The 24,643-nt window shown below is 42.6% G+C and overlaps 2 protein-coding genes across 6 annotated transcripts; one reads left to right on the forward strand and one right to left on the reverse strand.

The window, feature by feature from the left end:
- Positions 1-295: 295 nt before the first annotated feature.
- On the reverse strand, positions 296-8,736 carry SRSF7 (serine and arginine rich splicing factor 7). Of its 4 annotated transcripts, none has more exons than XM_009184018.3 (8): positions 8,478-8,736; positions 7,269-7,449; positions 6,802-6,978; positions 5,842-5,916; positions 5,333-5,434; positions 3,385-3,438; positions 2,838-2,873; positions 296-1,932 (listed from the first exon to the last, which is right to left on the reverse strand). In XM_009184018.3, the coding sequence occupies exons 1-8, from the start codon at positions 8,503-8,505 to the stop codon at positions 1,878-1,880; spliced, it is 708 nt and encodes a 235-aa protein (XP_009182282.1). In that variant the 5' UTR covers positions 8,506-8,736; the 3' UTR covers positions 296-1,877. The 4 variants fall into 4 exon arrangements, with proteins under 4 accessions (XP_009182282.1, XP_003908580.1, XP_009182283.1 ...); XM_003908531.5 differs by having other exon boundaries at positions 5,324-5,434; XM_009184019.3 differs by lacking the exon at positions 2,838-2,873.
- On the forward strand, positions 8,702-21,851 carry LOC101021313 (tetratricopeptide repeat protein 39B-like). 2 transcript variants are annotated; one of them, XM_009184025.4, is made up of 3 exons: positions 8,702-9,069; positions 18,820-20,580; positions 21,080-21,851. In XM_009184025.4, exons 2-3 carry the CDS (start codon positions 18,946-18,948, stop codon positions 21,131-21,133), a joined length of 1,689 nt encoding a protein of 562 aa, XP_009182289.2. In that variant the 5' UTR covers positions 8,702-9,069; positions 18,820-18,945; the 3' UTR covers positions 21,134-21,851. The 2 variants fall into 2 exon arrangements, with proteins under 2 accessions (XP_009182289.2, XP_009182287.1); XM_009184023.4 differs by having other exon boundaries at positions 18,820-21,851.
- Positions 21,852-24,643: the final 2,792 nt, after the last annotated feature.

Below are 24,643 nucleotides of genomic sequence, written 5' to 3' on the forward strand. Positions count from 1 at the left end.
GTATCTATTTGGCAGTTCCAATCACAGAAAACAAGTGGGAGATGCACCAAAGCTTATTTTGAGATCAGTAACAGGGGTGCCAAGTTGCATGTGATGTAAGAGAGCCCAGACAGCCCTCTTCCCAAGGGTAAAATTTGTTTAAAACCATTTTTGCCCCTACCCCTCCTCCATACCCTTTTAGCCTTTCAATGCTCATTTCTAGGACGCTGCTAGCTGCCCATCCTAAAGCTACAGGATTAATGCCTCCTACTTTTGGCTGAGAGCTCCCACTTCCAAAAATTAAGTATCAGGATTATTTGTTCAATCTCTGCAGATTTATTGTTCAGTAAACTTATCTTTATATAATACAGAACAATTAAAGCTAACCAAGTGCAACAGATAAATAAGCCTGCCAATTATACACATAACTTTATACCAACCATAATTCAGCCAGTTGTCAAAATTCCAAAAACAAAGAATCCAAATAACTTCCAACATACTAGCGATCAAACTACCAAATAAACTTGATGCAGACCAGTATTCCCAAGTTGCAATGGTATCCAATGACTTTGCTGAAATGCATAAAATGGACAAGCCTAGGTATCTGTGCAACCAGCAGGGTTTTTTTTTTTGTTTTTTTTGTTTTTTTTTTTGTACCAAGGCTAGAGAATGCCTGGTAAAAGCTTGACCAGAAAACTCTCAAAAGTAACTGTTACTGCCCTACTATTCTTAATATATTTAAAATCTGAATAAAGAACCTACTGGCTATAACATTCTAAGGTCTACCAGATGCTACCAAAAAAAAATTAGCTACATGGAGTGTTGCTAAATATAGCTGAGATTTACAAAACCACTTTAGTCTCATTGACATTTCTGATTGACATCTTTAATTACTTTGCACCAGCCTGGCAAAATAGAAGAATGTTGGTGGTTGGGAACTGCAAAACCTAGCTTGAAGATTACCAGGTCTTTGCTCAGAATAAGACAATCCATTTGAATACAGGAGGAGTATCTGGGCTGGAAAATTTTGCAAAGCTGGTTTACATGGTGTTTTGTCCCTATTTCAGACAATTCCTCAAACATGCATTTTTTTGGTATAAAACTGGTTATAACTAATGTAGAAAGCAAAGAAACGAAAGATCATTGAGTAGAATTCCCCCTATGTTGGGGAGTTCTAATTGACACTATGCCACCTAGTAGTAGCCTGAAAGCTGCAATTAGTATAAAGATCATCCAGAAATCAGTTTCTCCCTATTTGTCATACATTTAATCACTTTTGCTTAGTTCCTGTCATGCTCATTTACAGACAGATCAGCGGTCCCACTAGCCTGACCACTGATCATTAGTTTGACAATACCTACTAACACCAACTTCAAACGGATTAGCTAACTTAAGGATCTGTCATGATGCATTCATGCTATATTATAGGGGACTCAAGGTCATCTTACCCAAAGCTACAAGGGTAAAATTTAATTTTCAAAGTCCCTTAAGATCCTGGCCAAGTTTTATGTATAGAACAGTTAGTGATGTTCAAGACTTAACCAACACCTTTCAATTCTGAATGTAGGTCTGTATGAATAAGGTTAACAATTATAACGTCTGACTCTGAAATTCATCAAATTGAGAAGTGTTAATATTGAACACAAATCAAAAATCTAGTTAGAAACATTTTATTTAAATGTGCCAAATAAAAACCCACATTTTCAGACCATAGGATGTTAATACATTCAACAAAAATTTATATTATCTTACTGCTGTGAATTTACAGAGTAGTAATCCAGATCCATTTTGATTAGATGGTTGAATTATCTTTCCTAGGTTACACTTTACAGACATCACAAATCCCTTATAATAATGTAAACAAAATAACTTTTCCCTAAAGGGTGAACTTGAGAGCTTCAGTCCATTCTTTCAGGACTTGCACTTCTGCGAGGACTTCCTGATGGGGAACGACTAAAAAGAAAAACATTAGGTTTGGATCCAATTAGTGTCAATTGAAACTCTCATGTACACGTACTAACTTTCAATAAATTCAAAGGTAGCCTAAGGTACTAATTTCCTATAGCAAAGACCTAAAAATGTCATGAGACTTACATATTCATCTTTTGTCCCTGGCTTAAAATTAGGCTACCCTGGCCGGGCACGGTGGCTTGCACCTGTACTCCCAACACTGGGAGGCCGAGGCAGGTGGATCACCTGAGGTCAGGAGTTCAACACCAACCTGGCCAAACATGGTGAAACTCCGTCTCTACTAAAAATACAAAAAATTAGCCAGACGTGGTGGTGGGCCTGTAATCCCAACTGCTCAGGAAGCTGAGGCAGGATAATCGCTTAAACCCAGGAAGCAGAGGCTGCAGTGAGCCAAGATTGTGCCACTGCACTCCAGCCTGGGCGACAGAGTGGAAACTCCATCTCGAGAAAAAAAAAAAAAAAAAAAAATTAGGCTATCTTCCTTGTCAAAATTGGAAGGTCAACTTGCAGTTAAATATGACAACTATTTGAAGTTTTCTGGTCATTAGCACTATGCAGGTAACTATTTGCAAGACTTTTCTCCTCACTTTGTATCTATTACATGTGGGGAAAAGGCATGTTTCTTAGCAAAATTTCTACCAAGTACTCACAGGACCAATCACATCTTAATAATCACACTAACATTTTATGACTAAATATTTCCAGCTAAAGTATAAACTAATGTTCTTGAATCAAGAAAAGCAATCATTTCAGAAACTTAGCATAGTATTTTAATCTATATAGCACCAATTCTCCAAAGAGCTCAAAGACTGCAAAGCAGTAAGCAAACAAATTCTGCAGAGGCCACACTTGACAGGCAAGATCTGGCAACAAAACATTTAGCTTACCTTCTTTTTGGAGATGGAGATCTGGACTTTGATCGGCTGTCAAAACATGAGAAATTCTATTAAAGAAAGAGTACTAACCAATCCCTTTCTTGTAGTCACCAATACCGTAAAACAAACCCCCAAAAGGTCCTAAGCTTAAAATGTCAGACTGCACTTAAACTGAAAAACATCCTACCAGTTGTTGCTAACAAAGGCCAATCTTCCAACAACTGTTTTTCAAAAAAATGAATCAATTACTGTATCATGATTAATCTTTTACATTGCATATTAATTTCAGGATGCTTCTCCATGCACCTATCAGTTCTAACAAGGGCCTCTTTAATATAATCCCCAAAGTCACAAACGTCTTTCTCACTACAGTTTTACATTCCCTTTTTCAGGGAAAGTAGTCAGTAATAAATAGGACATACACAAATAAGGTACTGTGTTCCCACTAACAACTAAGTTTAGAGTTAACACTTAAAATTTCAACAATTAAAAAACACTTTGAACTCTTTGGATATTGGTGCCATATAACTAGAAGAGCATAATCAAATTTTTACCGTACCTGCTTCTTGGTCTTGAAATAGACCTGGATCTTGATCTTGACCTCGACGGGGATCTTAATAAAAAAGTGAAAAACACAATTATATCAATTATCCAAAGGAATTTCCTTAAACAACTACTCAACACTGTATTAGGTAGGTTAGGCGTAGAGAAGCTAAGACTAAGCAAGATACAACACTTGCCTTATTCTAAACACACTTTCAAACAAACTGTTACGAGACATAAGGAACCACCATTTCAATTACTTGTTTCTATCACTCAGCTGGTTACAGTTCCCGTACAGGAATATTCTCAAACACTGTGTAACATCCAAGGGAAACACATGGTTTTCATTTGATAAGACTGGTATGATGGAAGCAAAACTAACCTCACTTAAGGCACAGATTCCTCAGCTGGGCACTGTGGTGCACAATGGTAGTCCCAGCTACTCAGGAGGCTAAGGCAGGATGAAAATAACCAGACCCCAGCTGGTGTGGTGGTTCACGCCTGTAATCCCAGCACTCTGGGAGGCCAAGGCATGTGGATCACAAGGTCAGGAGATAGAGACCATCCTGGCTAACATGGTGAAACCCCGTCTCTACTAAAAATACAAAAATTAGCTGGGCATGGCGTCGTGCACCTGTAGTCCCAGCTGCTGGGGAGGCTGAGGCAGGAGAACGGCATGAACCCAGGAGGCGGAGCTTGCAGTAAGCCAAGATTGCGCCCCTGCACTCCAGCCTGGGCAACACACAGAGACTCCATCTCAAAAAAAAAAAAAAGAAAATAACCAGACCCCTGAACTGAGACTAATTCAGGTGATAAGGCCAGACGAGAAGAAAGCCACCACTTAGTAAGGCTTTACATTCCTGGATCGTTACGTTTGAGAGCCATCAATTTGTCAGACAAACCAAATCGGACATATCTATCTTTTAAATATATCTAATGAGATAGTTCATAGCTTTCTCAAATAGACCACAAGATTCAGAGTTCCTGCCCTACTAAACAGCAATTTAACTCCCAGTAGCATTCTGTACCACTGTTTTATCATTGATACAGATAATATTGTTGGGCCAGGCGCGGTGGCTCAAGCCTGTAATCCCAGCACTTTGGGAGGCTGAGGCGGACAGATCACAAGTCAGGCGATCAAGACCATCCTGGCTAACACAGTGAAACCCCGTCTCTACTAAAAATACAAAAAATTAGCTGGGCGTGGTGGTAGGTGCCTGTAGTCCCAGCTACCAGGGAGGCTGAGGCAGGAAAGTGGTGTGAACTCAGGAGGTGGAGCTTGCAGTGAGCAGAGACTGCACCACTGCACTCCAGCCTGGGCAACAGAGCGAGGCTCTGTCTCACAATATTGGAATATTATTAATTACATATTACAATACTCATTTCACAATTTTTTCCACTCTATCTCCTTTTAAGGCCGCCTACAAAGAGTAAAGCTCTGGTTCTTAAGTTTGTTTTTTCAGGTCTCTGTCCAAAAAAAAAAAATCCACATTCATTTGTATGTACACACTACTGCCCCAACTTTCCAGTGTCTCCAATCAACCCCATCATTCCAAAAATGAGAAATGTTTCTACTTGCTTCTAATCTCTTTTCCTGGTTCTAACAGGCCTTTTTGTCAGGAAAATCAATTACCATCTTTCAGAGCTAGTATCATCTAATCTGAAGCCACAAGTTTATAGCAATACGCCTATCCAGAGTGTTCACTAAAATTGTGTTGCTTTGGACCTTTCTCTACCACCATGGCCTCTCTAACAAGCCTTAAAATCTCTAGTAGCCCTTTTCTTCATCTGTAAAACTAGATTAATATTTATGTTACAAGTTACATATCAATTCCAAACTTTTACATCTCAAATATTCCCTGAAACAATCCATTTGAATTATGTCTTTAAGACACTCTACTGCTGTGAAGATGTGAACAACCCAAACACAAATAAGAAAAGAAAGTGTTACATACTGGAAATACCTCGATCCTTTTATAGAACCAGACCTAGATCTTCTGAGTGAAGCTGATCTTGATCTACGAAGAGAGATAGATCTTGATCGTCGAGGAGATGCTGACCTTGACCTAAAATAAAGAACTTTAAGTCCATCTCCATATTTTTTTTTTGGCCTGTTAAGACTTCAATTGGGGAACGGTGCAATGGCTTATACCTGTAATCCCAGCACTGGTCTCAAGCCCAGGAGCTTGAGACCAGCCTGGGAAACAGTGCAAGACCATTTCTACAAAAAGGAAAACTAGCTGGGTATGGTGGCAGTGCCTACAATCCCAGTTACTCAGGAGGCTGAGGCAGGAGGACTGCTTAAATCCAAGAGGTCAAGGCTGCAGTGAGTCGTGATTATGCCACTGTACTCTAGCCTGGGTGACAGAGCAAGACCCTGTCTCCAAAAAAATAGTGAGCTTTTTCTTTCTGTATTGGACTATCAGTGAATTTAATAATAATACAGAAAGACTTCAATTAAACAAGATCTCACCTCCGTCCCCTGCTCCTGCTGCGTGAGCGAGAGTATCGCCTTCCTCTGGATCGAGAATGTGATCTAGACCGTGACCTATTTTTCAAGTTAGAGAAAAAACAAAATGTCAGACAATAACTCGTTTTTAAGAGTTTGTGTGCCTCTGCTGAAATCAAATCTCAAAACTATTTAAATTTAGTGTCTCATTTGGAAATAAACTCTGGGCCTATTAGTTGTTGAGTATTTTTTTTTTTTTTTTTTTTTACTACCTAAAAAAAGATTTGTTAAAAGCTGAATTACAACTTAGAATTACATAATATAAAACACTGTAATGTGTATTTAAAATAAACCTTGCAAGTTTGCAGGTCGACCCTCTTTGGCCCATGGTCTAGTAGATCTAGACGATCTAGAAGTATCTATAGCCGATCGCTGCATCTAGATGTTTTCTTCAATCTAACGACGATCAAACTGACAGCCAAATGAGCCAGGTGAGGCTTGATTGACGCAAGAAGATTTTTCTAGTTGGGAATGTGGTCAATCTGGTGTTCCTCTTTCTAAACCGGAGGGGGGCCCCAATTGTAAGCCAAATTTACTGTTACGGCGATCACCGTCTCAAATTTTCTGCCCTTTAAAGAATAAGGTGAAGCTAGGTGTAGATGACTCGAGGGGATCTGGCCTCTTATGCTGATCACCTCAAGGTCTAGGAGGATCTTAATTGTCGGATTTGCAAGGCGCCTCAGCATGATATCATAAGGCTCGTGACATTCTGAATCAAGGCGACTGACTCAAACGAAGAAACCTGAAAGGTTTTGACCAGGTTGATTATTAATATAGTAACATTTTTTTAATTAAACAAAAATTGTAAAATACACCTGTACAATTAACATTCAAGTTTATAGAAAAACACTAGTTTCTGCCTTGCTAATAAAAGAATTACTTGATTAACTAGAATACCAACCATTCCTTTATTAAAATAAATACCTGCTTCTTCTTCGCCGGCTGTAACGATGACAGTCATAGGCATAATGTCCCTTTTCGCCACACTCATAGCATCTATCATTTGGATCAAAGGGACGTCGGGCAGGTGGTCTATCAAAACGTGATCTCCGAGGCATGCCTGTCGATAGTTCAACCCTCACTCGGGAGCCACAAATCACTCTAATAAAAGTAAATTAACAAAATTCTACAGTTAAAAATATATTCAGGACTTCTAGATTTAAAAAGAACTCTTTCCAACCACTCCTTCCCCCTCACAAACTTTGGCGGTCTTTACTAAGCCCTAACTCCATCTCCGCTATCTTCTTTAACCTTCGTGTGCCTTTAGCAAGTAACACCCTGACTAGCTATTTAAGGTCTCTTCCAGACTTCAGTATCCAAGCTTAGCACTAAGTTTATTATCTAGCCACAGTATATTTTAATGAACAGAAGTTTCATAACATCTTACTTACTTTCCATCCAGTCCTCGTACTGCATCTTCTGCATCTCTAGGATCTTCGAATTCCACAAAGGCAAATCCTGGAGGATTTCTCGCAATCCATACAGTTCTTAAAGGACCATAATAACTGAAAGCCCTTTCTAACTCTCCTTTGCCAGCGCCAGTTCCCAGGTTACCAACATACACCTTGGTTTCTGTTTAAAAACGCAAATAGAAGAATGTACGTTATGCAAAACCTGGCCCAAGTTTCAATCAATTATTTGCCTTAAAACGGGCCATCCTCAAGATTGGGCAAAGCACATTAAATGCCCTCTATCCAAGATTGAACTTAGTCCTAAAACTGGTGAAAGTCCGCAAATCCCTGAAAAACTAGACTTTTGACAAAGTTCTTAACGTTCTAAATAATGCGAAGTGACCCTCCCGAACACAGAGATGCGTGGTAGGATACACCGAGGCGTGGGGCGGGAGCCTGCCCGGCCCCGCCCATGAGTCCCGGGCGCACGGGGAGCGCGCGGGCCCGCAGCGGCAGCGGCGTCGGCGGCGGGAGGGCCTCGGTAGGGGCCGGGCAGGGAGAGCAGGGCTGCACCAGCTCTCTTCCTCCGCCGCAACCGCCCCAGGCACAGGCTCGCCCAAGACTCCAGCTCCCCGCCCCAGAGCCATAAACAGCGCTCGAAAGAACTAAAAGAGAAAAAGAAACCAGCCGCCAGTCGCAGATTACGTCCCCATTCCCATTCCGCAATTTAACCGATTGTTTGACGAGAACACGCAGCTCACAGCTGTCAATTTCGTTCCTTCTCAAACACAACCACGATCTTACAGCTGCGGCCAGATCTGTCCGCTGAAGTGGCGGGAAAGCGCTGAGGAAATGCGCCACCACGGTCGTCAATGTGCGCAAAATGGCAGCCGCCGCCGAGGGCGGGGGGAGGGGGGGCCGCCGGGCGGCTCCGAGAAAGGCAACGCGAAAACCGTGATCTCAACCCTGCTTCAGGCTGGATTGGGCCACAAAAATGCCCGAGAGTACGGAACTCGGCAGAGAGGTACACCCGCCATCCTCTGTCTCCCTTCAGCACCCCGCCCCCGCTGCCTCCGGCTTCGTATGGCGTGCGCCGAAGCCGCCATTACGCACGCGGAATAACCGTCTCCCAACCGCCGCGCCAACCCTACGGCCTCGCAGTGCTCATACACCCACAGCAACGTCCCTCACCGGACTCCAGCCTCTTACCTCCTCCGTACCGCCCGTAACGCGACATGATGACCGACCCGCGTGCTCGGCTCTTCAGCTCGCAGCGCCCAGGGCTCGAGTGACGCAAAACCTGACACAGACCCACACCCGCCAACAGTCCCGGCGGCACTACGAGGAAGAGCCCGGGTTCGCATTTATATATGCGGCCGCTGGGCTCTGCGCATGCGTCATCCCGTTGTTCTGCGCGGCACAAAGGAGCTGGGCGGAAACAGCCGAGAAACGACGCGGAAGGAACTGAAGAAACGAACACGCGGGTCATGGGCGGAGGGATACGTTTCCATGGGAACGCCACGATCTCGCCCGTAAACCTGAGACCTTCCCCATGCTGTCCCGCCCCCTCCTCTCCCCCTTTTCTACACCCTCCTTGTCTTCCTTCCCGTATCCCTACCCCCTGCCTCCATTCGTTTTCCCCAGTCTAGGGACCCTCAGCCTTAACAATCTTAGTACGGATGCATTAGACCGGCCTATGAAAGGCTGTACCATTTAACCGCTGATGTTGCAGCCGTCGCGCCTTTCCGTTTGGGGGACCTGGCCTAGTCAGCTACTCTGTGATCTTTGGGGCTCATCAGAGGTAATCGAAGGTTTGGCCCTGGTGAAAAGTCCATGAGCCCCGCCATTCTGAGTGGTGGTTTTTACACCATAGGCTTTAGGAAGGATGACGCACCAAGGGACTGGTGGTAAAGCCTCCTGCCCTGCACGCCCCCTCCAACTTCTTCTCAACCAGTCACCAGTTTGTCACCACCACGGTCTGAGTTCTTGGAGTCTGAAAGACAAAGGAATAGAGCTGTGGGGTCCCGCCCCCCCCCCCCCCCCCCCCCCCCGTTATATTGAAATTGTGACAAAACCCTGAATGTTTAAAGCATTTTGGGCAGTGACAATTTGGAAATTATTTGCATCTGAAGCTCAGAGTAACTGATTTGCACTTCCTAATGCTTTCGTTTTGTAACACGTGTGATCCACCAATACTCAGATCCTGAGGACTGGGACTCATAAGTCATCTTTGTGTATCTCCACTCAGTGGAAATTGCGGCTCAGCCACTCAATAGTGCCAGATAAATGCAAAACTTCTTTACATTAGAATTGCTCTAGACACCAACTACAAATAGAGAAATAGTTCTTTTTTGCTAGAAACATAGACATTACATCGTAAATTCTTGGAATACACAAAAGTTGGAAATGTACATAAAAAAGGACATCTTTAGGTATTTGCATTTTTATCTTTTTCATCTTCAGCAACTTCATTTGGTGTGTATAGGTGTGGAATGTAAAGTACAGGGAAAGGAGGCCTAGTTGGTGAATAAAGCATGGATTCTCTCCAGGTCATGCTATGATTTTCTGCATATTTTTTAAATAGATTAAGTTATAGAGAGAATTAGTCTGTCTCAGGAAAATAGGAAGGAAATAGGAGCTCTGTAGAGTATATGTGTTCTCACTTAGTCTTGGTGATTTTTGTCTTAACAAGGTTCTTCTCAAAAGAATTAAACAATAATTATAAAGACTATATAGGGGCCGGGCGCAGTGGCTCACGCCTGTCATCCCAACGCTTTGGGAGGCCGAGGCGGGCGGATTGCCTGAGCTCAGGAGTTTGAGACCAGCCTGGGCAGCACAGTAAAACCCCATCCCTACTAAAATACAAAAAATTAGCCTGGCGTGGCGGCGTTTGCCTGTAGTCCCAGCTACTCGGGAGGCTGAGGCAGCAGAATTGCTTGAACCCGGGAGGCGGAGGTTGCAGTGAGCTGAGATTGTGCCACTGCACTCCAGTCTGGGCAACAGAGCAAGACTCCGTCTCAAAAAAAAAAAAAAAAATTATATAGTCACTGAAAGATAGAATATAAATTCTGTACAGCCTTATTTCTTCTGTTAAGAAGCTATGAAAATTACTGTTGAGGCCAGGCGCAGTGGCTCACACCTGTAATCCCAGCACTTTGGGAGGCTGAGGCTGGTGGATCACCTGAGGTCAGGAGTTTGAGACCAGCCTGACCAACATGGAGGAACCCTGTCTCTACTAAAAATACAAAATTAGCTGGGCGTGGTGGCGCATGCCTGTAATCCCAGCTACTTGGGAGACTGAGACAGGAGAACTGCTTGAACCAGGAGGCAGAGGTTGCAGTGAGCCGAGATCGCATCATTGTACTCCAGCCTGGGCAACGAGAGCAAAACTCCGTCTCAAAAAAAAAAAAAGAGCAAAACTCTGACTCAAAAAAAAAGAAAATTACTGTTGAACCAAGCATAGATAACTGCTTGAAAGACAGTGCATATTATGCTGTATAATTCCTAATAAACCTCAATAAACTTTTTTTGACTCTGAATACAAAGTCTAGGTCGGGCTTCGTGGCTCATGCCGGTAATCCCAGCACTTTGGGAGGCTGAGGTGGGAGGATTGCTTGAGGCCAGGACTTTGAGACCAACCTGGGCAACAGAACTAGACCCGCATCTCTACCAACAAAACAAAAAGTCTATAGCTGTACTAAAGAAATTTCTAAGCAAGTAATAGTAAACAGAAGCAGTTTTAAAATTTATAACCAATTGCTTTCAAATCCTGATTCACAGACATGCCTGTCTTGGAGACAGGTGTTCAGTAAACTAATTACATACTATTTATCCCTATGAAAGCAGGGTCAGTATAAGGCCAGGCTTTGTTAATCTGGTTACCATGAAAAAATCATAGTACTGTATACTATTTCCACAGACTATTCTACTTTCTACTGAACACTCTTTCTCTAAGAACAGGCAACCAATTCTTTTCATTAAATGTCAATCCAAATCAGGGAGATTTTACTGTGCAGAGAACTTTCATTCCTGCTAATTCTTTTTGAATTCACATTCACCCACATAAGTTTCTGCCTCTGGAAATCTGTGTTAAATTTAGATTACATTCTCAGATTGTTTGAATATGAAAAGTACTTAATTCAAATATTGTAATATTTCCTAATATGAAGTATTAGTTATTAACATGTTACTACTGTTAAATTTTAACAGTATTATTAGTTTAGGAAAGGGGAGTAATTCATAAGCCTTTTACAGCAGTCTTCAAAATGTATCCGCATTTTCTACATTTGGTATTTCCAGATAAATATTAAAGAAAAAGTTCCCTTTTTAATCTTACTTCTCTCACCATTTCAGTTTCACTTTTAAGTCATTATCATCATTATTATCATCACTTGAGCTTGAATGTGAAAACGTTAAAACAAGAAAGGAAAAACAAATTTAAACCTTTTGCACATTAATCTTTTTTTTTTTTTTAAGGCAGGGCGAGAAGTGGGCAGACCTCGGACTCCGCCTCCTGGACCCCAGCTTCCCCCTCTGCCAGGCCAATAATCTATTTTTAATATAAATAAGTAGCCTATGCTAACAATTACTAGTCTTTAATATGTATCTATGTATGTGCTGTGTGTGTGTGTACTGTAGGTCAAGTCAAACAGCTATATTCAGCTTTCTTTACTTTTTCCACATTTCATGATTTTCTGTTTCCTCTAGAATGCTGTTAGGACATTCTGGGAAGGAAGAGGCATGTTCATAATTCTTTCATACTGTATTAAGAAATTAATTTCTCATTAGCCAAGTACTGGACAACTGTCAGTACTAAAAGATGAGAGGCTAGAGAGAGAGAGCAATAGTTAAACAACTGCAGTGCTCTGACCAACTTCAAGAGTGAAACTAGGAAAAGGAATAATGTGATGTAGGAATGCCCCACTGGTACAAATACTACCTAAATGGATGGTTTAGGTGTGTAAAATCTAGGTAATGGTAAAGTTTTCTAAGGAATGTTACATTGTATTATGAAATGGCCAGGTGAGGTGGCTCATGCCTGTAATCCCAACACTCAAGGAGGCAGAGGTGGGTGGATGGCTTGAGCTCAGGACTTCGAGACCAGCCTGGGCAACATGGCAAGACCCTGTCTGTAGTATTATTTTTTAAATAATTGTATTATTTATTATTATTATTTATTTATTTATTTGAGACAGAGTTTCACTCTTGTTGCCCAGGCTGGAGTGCAATGGCATGATCTCGGCTTTATTGCAACCTCCACCTCCTGGGTTCAAGTGATTCTCCTGTCTCAGCCTCTCGAGTAGCTGGGATTACAGGCATGTGCCACCACACCCAGCTAATTTTGTATTTTCAGTAGAGACAGGGTTTTTCCACGTTGGTCAGGCTAGTCTTGAACTCCCGACCTCACGTGATCCGCCCGACTCAGCCTCCCAAAGTGCTGGGATTACAGGTGTGAGCCACCCCCTCCCCGGCCAGGGGGCTGCTTTTCTAAAGAAGGAATAAGGATATTTGTGCATAAAAATACAATAGACTGAGCCCGGTGGCTCACACTTGCCATCCCAGCAGTTGGGAGGCCAAGCGGGAGGATTGCTTGAGTCCAGTTCAAGAGCAGCATGGGTAACATGATAAGACCCCCATCTCTACAAAACAATTAAAAAACAATGCCAAAAGCAATAGTAAACAACCTTCCATGGTATGTAACCAGACAGAATAATTCTAGGACACAGTGGCGTGGGTTTTTGTTTGTTTGTTTTTGAGACAGGGTCTGTCTCCCCCATCCAGGCTGGAGTGTGATCTCAACTCACTGCAGCCTGGAACTCACAGGCCCAAGGGATCCTCCCACCTCAGCTTCTGAGTAACTGCATCTACAGGCATGCAACAGCACTCCTGGCTTTTTATTTTTTTGTAGAGATGGTTGGGGCGGGGGAGATGAGGAAGGGAGTCTCACTATGCTGCCCAGGCTGGTCTGGAACTCCTAGGCCCTTTGGTCTCCCAAAGTGCTGGGATTACACAAGTGAGCCACTGCGCCTGGCCTCTTTTTTTTTTTTTTTTTTTTTTTATTTGAGATGGAGTCTTGCTCTGTTGCTCAGGCTAGAGTGCAATGGCATGCAACCTCCGCCACTCTGGTTCAAGCTGTGCTTCTGCCTCAGCCTCCCGAGTAGCTGGGGTTACAGGCACATGCCACCATGCCTGGCTGATTTTTTATATTTTTAGTAGAGATGGGTTTCAGCACGTTGGTCAGGCTGGTCTCGAACTCCTGACCTCCTAATTCACCCTCCTCAGCATCCCAAAGTGCTGGGATTACAGGCGTGAGCCACCGCGCCTGGCCCCATGAATCTTTTTTAAAAAATCACATTCAAGACTGGGTGCGGTGGCTCACGCCTGTAATCCCAGCACTTTGGGAAGCAGAGGCAGGAGGATCATCTGAGGTCAGAGTGAAACCCCATCTCTACTAAAAATACGAAAATTAGCCAGGCATGGTGGCATGCAGCTGTAACCCCAGCTACTTGGATGGCTGAGGCAGGAGAATGGCATGAGCCTGGGAGGCAGAGATTACAGTGAGCTATCATGACATTGTACTCCAGTCTGGGCGAGACAGCAAGACCCTATCTCGAAAAAAGAAATTAAAAATCACATTCAGTTTATACCTTCCCAGTCACTATTTGTGACTGTTTTCTTTAAAAATCCTGTAGTTTATTGACATTTCATTTTTTGATAGATTTGCAAATTCAAACTATTTCACTTCTGTAATTACATGAGCCAATTCCTTACACTAAATCTCGATAGATAGATGATATTGATAGATACAGATACAAACACAGATATAGATATAGATATCCTCCTGGTTTTGTTTCCCTGGAGAACCCCAACTAATACAGTGCATTATGCCATAAACAATTTTCTAAGTCATTAAATATTCTTCTACAGCATTTTGTTTGCATAGTATCCATTATATAGGAATCCTCTCTTGTAAGAAGTTTAGATTGCTTTCATGTTTTATGTTATAGGTAATGCTGAAGTGAAAAACAAGTCTGCAATAGTATTTGATTCTCACTACCTTCCTTAATACTGGATGTTAATTTTTTAATCTGCCAAATTTGATTTTAAAAATGGATTTTTGGGCTGGGCGTGGTGGCTCACGCCTGTAGTCCCAGCACTTTGGGAGGCCGAGACAGGCGGATCATGGGGTTAGGAGATGGAGACCATCCTGGCTAATGCAGTGAAACCCCGTCTCTACTAAAAATACAAAAATTAGCTGGGCGTGGTGGCAGGCGCCTGTGGTCCCAGCTACTTGGGAGGCTGAGGCAGGACAATGGCGTGAATCCAGGAGGCGGAACTTGCAGTGAGCCGAGATTGTGCCACTGCACTCCAGCCTGGGCGACAGAGTGAGACTCCATCTAAAAATAAAAATTAAAAAAAAGGATATTTTTGGCCGAGCATGGTGGCTCACGCCTGTAATCCCAGCACTTTGGGAGGCCAAGGTGGGCAGATCACGAGGTCAGGAGTTCGAGACCAGCCTGGCAAACACGGTGAAATCCTGTCTCCACTAAAAACACAAATATTAGCCAGGCATGCTGGCATGCGCCTGTAATCCCAGCTACTCAGGAGGCTGAGACAGGAGAATTGCTTGAACCCGGAAGGCAGAGGTTGCAGTGAGCAAATATCGTGCCACTGCACTCCAGCCTGGGTGACAGAGAGAGACTCTATCTCAAAAAAAAAAAAGAATCTTTTAAGTATTTTGTTGATTTACAATGAGGTTGAACGCTATGCTTATTGGCAATTTGTTTCTGTCCTTTGCTGATTTTTTTTTCTGTTGGGGTGTGTGTTCTAGCTTACTGATTCATAGGAACTCCTTCTACTTTAAGGACATCAGTCCTTTGTATTCACTGGTATATTTTCCTGACTTTCGTAGTATTAACAGTTAAATGATTATCTTAAATTTGTTATAGTATATGTATATTGAAAATAATCATAACTATCTGGTAAATGTTAATTTAGGTTGTTTCTTTTTTTTTGAGACGGAGTCTCACTCTGTTGCTCAGACTGGAGTGCGAATAGCGCGATCTCAGCTCACTACAACCTCTGCTCCCCAGGTTCAAGCGATTCTTGTGCCTCAGCTTCCCAAGTAGCTGGGACTATAGGCATGTACCACCACATTCCTTACCTCAACTCCTGACCTCAGGTGATCCACCCGCCTCGGCCTCCCAGAATGCTGGGATTACAGGCGTGAGCCACTGGTCCCGGCGAGCCATGGTGCCCAGCCTAGGTTCTTTTCTTTTCTTTTCTTTTTTCTTTTCTTTTCTTTTATTCTCTTCTCTTCTCTTCACTTCATTTTTGAGAGAGTCTCATCCACCCACACAGTTCACTGTGGCCTTGACCTCCCCAGGCTCAGGTGATCCTCCCACCTCAGCCTCTAGAGTAACTGGGACTACAGGCATGCCCCACCACCTCCGGCTAATTTTTGTATTTTTTTTTGGTAGAGACAGGGTTTCGCCATGTTGCCCAAGCTGGTCTTGAACTCCTGGGAGCAAATGATCCTCCTACCTCGGCATACCTCTACCTCTGCCTCTCAAAATGCTGGGATTACAGGCGTGACCCACTGCTCCCAGCATAATTTCGTTTAATGACTAAGTGCCAGTCATAATCAGTGGTGAAGACAGATATAAGAAACATGGTCAGAAGACAAACATTTAAAAATACAGGCTGGTGCAGCACGTCATGCCTGTAATCCCAGCACTTTGGGAGGCCTAGGTCAGAGGATTGCTTGAGCCCAGACTTGAACTCAAGCTTGAACTCATTTGAGTTTGAGACCAGCCCAGGCAACATAGCAAGACTTCATCTCTATATATAAAATAAAAGAAAAATAAAAATGTCAAATTAAAAAAAATAAAATAGGACCGGGCGCAGTGTCTCATACCTATAATGCCAGCACTTTGGGAAGTGGAGGCAGGTGGATCACCTGAGGTCAGGAGTTTGAGACCAGCGTGGCCAATATGGTGAAACCCTGTCTCTACTAAAAACACAAAAATTTGGCAAGGCGTGGTGGCTCTCTCCTGTAATCCCAGCACTTTGGGAGGCCAAGGAGGGTGGATCACTTGAGGTCAGGAGTTCGAGACCAGCCTAGCCAACATGGTGAAACCTCGTCTCTACTAACAATACAAAAACTAGCCAGGTATGGTGGCACGCACTTGTAATCCCAGCTACTCGGGAAGCTGAAGCAGGAGAATTGTTTGAACTTGGGAGGTGGAGGTTGCAGTGAGCTGAGATCATGCCACTGCACTCCAGTCTGAGTGATAGAGCGAGACTCCATTTCAAAAAAATAAATAAATAAAAGGAGAAAAAGAAGAATGTCCCTTCTAATGGGCTACATGGCTTTTCCACTCAGAACTGAGCCTGTAAGATAAATGTATAATTAACCTAGCTTGTATTTATTTATTTTATTTTTATTTTTTTTGAGACGGAGTTTTGCTTTTGTAGCAAGCTAATTGGCTGTGCCTGGCCTGATAAATGCATGCTTTTACACTTAAGATTCAGTTATGTTTCAGGTTGTTAGCAACAGTAATCACTAACCTTTTAAAAGCTAGGTTAAGGCCCAGTGTGGTGGCTCTTGCCTGTAATCCCAGCTTGCTATTTGTAATTGGCCTTCCATTGTACCCACTCCCACCCCAGTATCCAGGTATTAAATGACTCCCAGTAGAAAAAAAAGATTTCCTACCAAATACTTTATTAATGCTGTGATAACAACTATTAATATTTGAATTTCTTTTTCTTTTTTTCTTTTTTTCTTTTTTTTTGAAATGGAGTCTTCCTCTTGTTGCCCAGGCTAGAGTGCAATAGCATAATCTTGGCTCACTGCAACCTCCGCCTCCCGGGTTCAAGAGATTCTCCTGCCTCAGCCTCCCGAGTAGCTGGGATTACAGGCACCCTCCACCATGCCCGGTTAATTTTTGTATTTTTAGTAGAGACAGGGTTTTGCAATGTTGGCCAGACTGGTCTCAAACTCCTGACCTTGTGATCTGCCCGTCTCAGCTTCCCCAAAGTGCTGGGTTTAGAAGCGTGAGCCACCGCACCCAGTCTGAATTTCTTTTTTCTAACAGAAACAATGCTAGGAAATCTTTCTAGGTTTATACAACTCTCTCCACGTCCAAAGTTCTATATAACTGACCATAATGTTTCATTTCATTAAAAGTTAGTTTTAGGCCAGGTGCAGTGACTCACAACTGTAATCCCAACACTTTGGGAGGCAGATGCATGTGGATCACTTGAGCCCAAGAATTCGAGACTAGCCTGGGCAACATGTCAAAACTTCATCCCTACAAAAAAATCAAAAAAAAAAAAAAAAAAAAAGGTAACTGGGCATGGTGGTACATGCCTATAGCCCCAGCTATTTGAGAGGATGAGGTGGGAGGATCTCCTGAATTTGGGAGGCAGAGATTGTAGTGAGCTGAGATCGCGCCACTGTACTCCATCCTAGGCAACAGGGCAAGACTCTGTCTCAAAAAAAAAAAAAAAAAAAAAAAAAGGAAAGAAAATAGAGAGCTACATACATTCCCTTTTCTGGCCAGATTCTTATCCCCCAAGGCCTTCCCATAGAGAATTTGTTTTTTTTTGTTTTTTTTTTTTTGAGACGAGTCTCGCTCTGTCGCCCAGGCTGGAGTGCAGTGGCCGGATCTCAGCTCACTGCAAGCTCCGCCTCCCGGGTTCACGCCATTCTCCTGCCTCAGCCTCACAAGTAGCTGGGACTACAGGCGCCCGCCACCACGCCCGGCTAGTTTTTTGTATTTTCTAGTAGAGACGGGGTTTCACCGTGTTAGCCAGGATGGTCTCGATCTCCTGACCTCGTGATCCGCCCGTCTCGGCCTCCCAAAGTGCTGGGATTACAGGCTTGAGCCACCGCGCCCGGCCTCCATAGAGAAATTTTACAGCTATCACAGTACAGTTCTACAACATGATCTTATGAAATTGATATGTTGGAGGAATGGTTACAAAAGAATTCTTTTGCTTACAAAGGATTTACTTTGCAGTTTTTTTTTTGTTTTTTTGAGACGAAGTCTTGCTCTTGTCCCCCAGGCTGAAGTGCAATGGCACGATCTCGGCTCACTGCAATCTCCGCCTCCCGGGTTCAAGCGATTCTCCTGCCTCAGTCTCCTGAGTAGCTGGGATTACAGGTGCGCGCCACCACGCCCAGCTCATTTTTTTTGTATTTTTAGTAAAGATGGGGTTTCACCATGTTGGCCAGGCTGGTCTCAAACTCCTGACCTCAGGTGATCTGCCCACTTCGGCCTCCCAAAGTGCTGGGATTACAGGCGTGAGCCACCGCGCCCAGCCTGCAGTGTTTTTTAAAAACCATTTTTTCCTCATCTATAGTTGAATTTAGAAATTTTTTTAAAAAGCATGTTTTGTTTAGTACCTTCCAAATGATTTGAACTTTTCAGAAATGCATCTTCTGGGTAACTAAAATTATTTTTTGTTCCCCCCTTGTCTGACATAGATGATAATATCCTAATGCCGCACCTTACAGATAGTTGTTTGTTTGTCTCTATTTTAACAGCAACACCTCAGACTGAGCTTTGTGTGGAAGAAGTGACCTCAATCAGGAGATCAGGAGCTACCCTCATTACAACCACGTCACTCCACTTCCACTTCAGATATTTCTCATCTGTAAGTGGGGAAACAAATGATGTCACTTACTCTAAGTAAAATAAAAAGTAATCAGGAGGACAAGTTTGAAGATGCCTGTGAAAGTATCCCTGTGGCAACGACGATGAATCTACCATCTTCCTTGGAAGAATGCACCACTGGATTGTATTTATTTCTAAATAATAGATTCTCAGATGCAATAAATCTCATTCATCCATGGTCTAAAAACAGCATGTACCATTCCCTAATGTATGGTATCCTTATGGTTGTCAAGGCCATACTGACTTTTGAGCCACATGATTTACAGATTGGAATGATGGCTGCAAAGGATGCTTTGAAAACCTGTGACAATTTCCGAAAAAAAACTAAAATGACATTGTCTCATCTAGTAAGTAGACAGGGAATAACGGCTATCACAGAAGAGGAATTGCATGCAGAAGTCTGTTATGCTGAGTGTTTGATGTTGAAATCCTTTATATCACTTATACAGGAGGAAAGCATGCTTGCTTTTCTTAAAAGCGGGATCAGTGTTGGGTCAAGTTACCACATATACAAAGACTGTGAACAAGTATTAACACAGATCCCTGACAACCACAGCAAAGCTCACAAACACCTGGTTGGAGGTATAAAATTTGGACTTGGAGCATTCAATTTGATGTTATCACTTATGCCACCAAAGACACTTAAACTACTCAATATTATTGGATATTCTGGTGATAGAGAAGTGGGCTTGGCTTTGCTTCATGAGAGTGCATCTGAAACCCATATAAATAATGTCTTAAGTCTTTTGACTCTACTCTTTTATTACAATTATGTCTATGTAGCTTTTGGTGTTGAAAAGGTTTACAATTCTGCTACAGAGGATCTCTTCCTAGTCTACCTCCAGAAATTTCCAAACTGTGTCATATTTAAATTTTTCCATGCACGTTCTAGTATGCTGAAAGGAGATTTTGAAAATGCACAGTTAAAATTACAGGAGTGCATTTTTACTCAGAATGAATGGAAGCAGGTTCATCACCTCTGTTACTGGGAATTCATGTGGTGCCACATTTTACTGCAGGATTGGAGGCAGGCTTACCACTACGCCAATCTACTGTCTCAACACAGCAGATGGTCCAAGGCAATATACGTGTACAGTAAAGCTATCACCCTGGCTTTGCTTCCTTCTGATTTTGTGAAATCAGTAAGTGAGGATATGAACTCTCTCTTCTTAAAAGTGGAAAGCCTGAAAATCAAATTTTTAGGCAGTGCTGTGCCAATAGAGAAGTTTGTTGCAGAGAAGGGTCAGCGCTATGGTACTACAACAGGCTGGTTTACAGCCCAGCCCCTTCTGGAGTTCATATATGCCTGGAGTGGTTTCCTAGTCATGAGCAAAAAGAATGAGCTTATTTCAAGCTGGCTGTCAATAATCGACAAAGGAGAAGACCTTTTACAAGAAAATCCACATGAAGTGTATGGCACAGATGACATAAGTTTATTAAATTTACTGAAAGGCCTATGCCTGAAACACTTAGGCAAATATTCAAAGGCTGAGTATTACTTTAATCGTGTCATTCAAAAGAAGAAATCATTAAAATATGACCACTATTTGGTGCCATATACTTACTATGAACTGGGAATCTTACACTATCTAAAAGGAGACTATGACAGTGCAACAAAAAACCTAGACAACGTAAGAAATTACAAAGACTATTCCATGGAAACCCGATTACAGTTTAGGACTCACATAGCACTTGAACAAATAGCCAAAGAAAAATGACTTAAACACAAAGTGTGGTTTTGTATAGTAGAAGTGAAATATCTACAGCGAGCAAGTAATTAACAGGTAGAAAAATCATATCTTTGCGGAAAAAAATTCAAGAGGCAGCTGCCAAGAATCTGATCAGTAATGAGAAAGGAATGGGCCATGACTTTCCCTCTTTCTTTCTCATACCTATAAAATGTGGTGTCTTAGAGGCAAATGAGGTGAAGCACATTCTTGAAAACGAAAAGGCAAATGATGTACATTAAAAAGAATTCTATGTTATAAATTTATCAATTATGTTAGAGAACATTTTCAAAACCTCAAAAACATTTTTAACATCTCACTAGATAATTTATACAACTCACTATGCTAGGAATCCCAGTGCTCTATACATATTTTTATTTAATTGTTTTTCTCTCGGCCTTAGTGCCATCTTCTTGGAAACCTCTGTGTCGTGAGAGCCAAGTGGAGGAAGACGTGAATGCACAGGCTGAAGTGTAAAAGAAGAAAGATGAGGCAGAAGTCCAAGTCAACCAGTAGCTTGTGTACCCAGAAACATGGAATGCCAGAGGCTGGAGATGCTGGTACAAGTTGTTGGACTGCATGCTGCTGTCTAAGTAGATCTAGAGCTTCCATCACCATCTGATCACCGATACTACCTCTGATACCCATCTTGCTTGTAACCAAAACAGCCCATGTTGGTTCTTTGCCCTGGAACTGTGACATTCTGTACTATTTCTCTGTTCACTTGTGGCTGAGTATAACAAGCATACAATAAATCACCTCTTCTGCTGTCTTAGCTGAAGAATTAAAAAATTTTTAAAAAGACAAATTTCCAAACAATGATGCACCGAATGGCACAGACTCTGAATGATTTTCCATTATACACAATCATTTTTATTGGCTTTTTATACCAGAGGGGCTTGTCCGCCCTGGGTGATCAGTAGTATTTCTTACCCTTTTTTAGTAAGAAGCAGAATGTGAGTTTATAATTTGCCACAGAATAGAGAAGAAAGCCCTCTCCTTCTTCTACACACACATAAACTCTTTGAAGATAACTGGGAGAGGCCAAGAAGATAGATGCAGTGGCAGTCAGAGGAAAAGTTTTGTTACCACGTAATCCTCCCTTTACTTGTCCTCCTTCAGGTGTAATTCTTAATAAGACCAGCTCTTCAACATAATTAAACTGATGGCATCTATCCATTGTGAGTGGGTTAATCTGAGAGTAAATAGCAGCTGTAGGGATGGGGCTTGGTATTGTTTTACTTGCCTTAGGGATAAAAAAAATGACCTAATTTCCAATTCATTAAGTCTGGCTAAGTGTGTCTGCCTGGTAGTCACCCTTTGAAACAGAACTTGCGCCGGGCGCGGTGGCTCACGCCTGCAATCCCAGCACTTTGGGAGGCCAAGGCAGGTGGATCACGAAGTCAGGAGATCGAGACCATCCTGGCAAACATGGTGAAACACCGTCTTTACTAAAAAGTACAAAAAATGAGCTAGGTGTGGTGGTGGGCGCCTGTAGTCCCAGCTACTTGGGAGGCTGAGGCAGGAGAATGGTGTTAACCCAGGAGGCAGTGCTTGCAGTGAGCGGAGATCACGCCACCACACTCCAGCCTGGGCGACAGAGGAGACTCTGTCTCAGAAAAAAAAAAAAACAACCAAAAAAATAAAAAAAACAGAAGTTGCTAGAAAAGCATAGCTTGCTAAAAACATATCAACGAAACATGCTACCTTAATACTTTGGGTATCCAAACAACCAACTCAGACAAGATGAGGAGTTGGTATTTCAAGATTTAGCGGTTTGCTTTTTAAAACATTTTCCTCATCAATTAAAAATAGACTTTGAAGTGAATAATTATGCTTGAGATATTCTTTATTATTTAATTAGTATGGTTATAGTGGTTAAGAGGGCAGGTTCTGGACTGATTACCTGAATTTGTATCCCAGTTCTGCCACTAACTAGCTGTGTGTGGCCTTGGGCCTCTGTATCTCAGATTCCTTGGCTATAAAATAGGGATAATAATAGTATCTGTCTCATGGTTTTGCTATGTTAAGATCGAGCTAATAAACATTTATTACTATAATTACTACTACTACTAATACTACTACTACATTGTTCTGCAGTGGAGGGAACTTTCTTTGAAAGAGCAAAGGTCCTGTCATTACTTGCTTTGTCAATCTGAAATTTGACCTGTTAATTTACTTTTTCTGTTCTGTTTATTTTGGTCACTTATGAAACAGAAACTCTCTGCCTAAATGCTTTTGGGTTTTGTAAAGTATTTCAACTTCTTCCAGTGAAGAGCACATTTATTAATTGCTTAAACAAATATGTATTGAATGTCTACTGTATGCAGTTACTGAACAGTGCTGAGGATATAAAGTCGGTTTCTCTTCTGAGGGCCTTATTAGGGAGATAATTTAGAAAAGGATTTTGTTTGGCCAGGCACGGTGGCTCACACCTGTAATCCCAGCACTTTGGGAGGCCGAGATGGGTGAATCACTTGAGGTCAGGAGTTCGAGACCAGCCTGGCCAACATGGCGAAACTCCATCTCTACTAAAAATATAAAAATTAGCCGGGCATGGTGGTGCTCGCCTGTAATCCCAGTTACTGGGGACCCTGAGGCACGAGAATCACTTGAACCAGTGAAGCGGAGGTTGCAGTGAGCCAAGATTGCATCACTGCACTTCAGCCTGGGTGACAGAGTGAGAACCTGTCTCCAAAAAAAAAAAAAAAAAAGAAAGAAAAGGAAAGGGTTTCGTTTGGGTGGAAACACTCAAAACACAGGGATTAGACGGGCATTAATTTGTCCCAAACAAAAGAAATCTGAAGGTAGGTAGTGCAGGTCTGATAGTTCATGGCTCTTTTGATTTTTCTTTTATCTTTCTACTTAGCATGTAAGCCTTCTTATGCATGTCTCCTCGTGATGGAAAGAGGCTGCCTCACCTCTAGGCCTTATGTCCAAGTCAGGCAGGCTGGAGGAAGAATGGTAAAGGGACAAAAAGATCTTTCTCCTTCCTAGGAGGTTTCGCCTTTTTTATTCCAGAAGGGATGGCCTTCTTAGAGACTTCCATGTGTATCTCATTGGCTAGATGTATTCATATGGCCAGTCCTACCTGCAAGGGAAACTGAAGATTTTTAGCTTTGAAGCCTCATAAGAAGGTTGTGTGAAATGGTTAAGTGAACCAAGCTACATACAGCAGCTGCCAAAACACATATGCCAATAACAATAAGCTACCAAGTGGTATCAAGGGACATAGTTAAAAAGGGTAGTAGGCTGGGTGCGGTGGCTCACGTCTATAATCCCAACTCTTTGGGAGGCCGAGGCGGGCAGATCACTTGAGGTCATGAGTTCGAGAAGAGCTTAGCCAACATGGCAAAAGTCCGTCTCTACTAAAAATACAAAAAATTAGCCGGCTGTGGTGCCGGGCACCTGTAATCCCAGCTACTTGGGAGGCTGAAGCAGGAGAATCGCTTGAACCTGGGAGGCAGAGGTTGCAGTAAGCTGAGATGGCGCCACTGCATTCCAGCCTGGGCAACAGAGCAAGACTCCATCTCAAAAAATGAAAAATACAATACAATAAAAAGGGTAGTAGGTGGAATTTCCAGATAGCTGAACACATAGAGATTCCTGGAGGGTGGTGCACCCAGGGAGGACACAGATGCTCCACGTCCCGTCCCCCATATGCATTGTTTTTTCTTTCTTTCTTTCTTTCTTTTTTTTGAGACAGAGTTTCACTCTTGTCACCTAGGCTGGAGTACAATGGCATGATCTTGGTTCACTGCAACCTCTACCTCTCAGGTTCAAGTCATTCTCCCGCCTCAGTCTCTCGAGTAGTTGGGACTACAGGTGCACACCACCACGCCTGGCTCATTTTTGTATTTTCTGTAGAGATGGGGTTTCACCATGTTGGCCAGGCTGGTCTTGAACCCCTGACTGCAGGTGATCCACCCACCTCGGCCTCCCAAAGTGCTGGGGATACAAGTGTGAG

This window comes from Papio anubis, chromosome 14 (genome assembly GCF_008728515.1).
Source record: "Papio anubis isolate 15944 chromosome 14, Panubis1.0, whole genome shotgun sequence".
Classification (NCBI taxonomy): domain Eukaryota; kingdom Metazoa; phylum Chordata; class Mammalia; order Primates; family Cercopithecidae; genus Papio; species Papio anubis.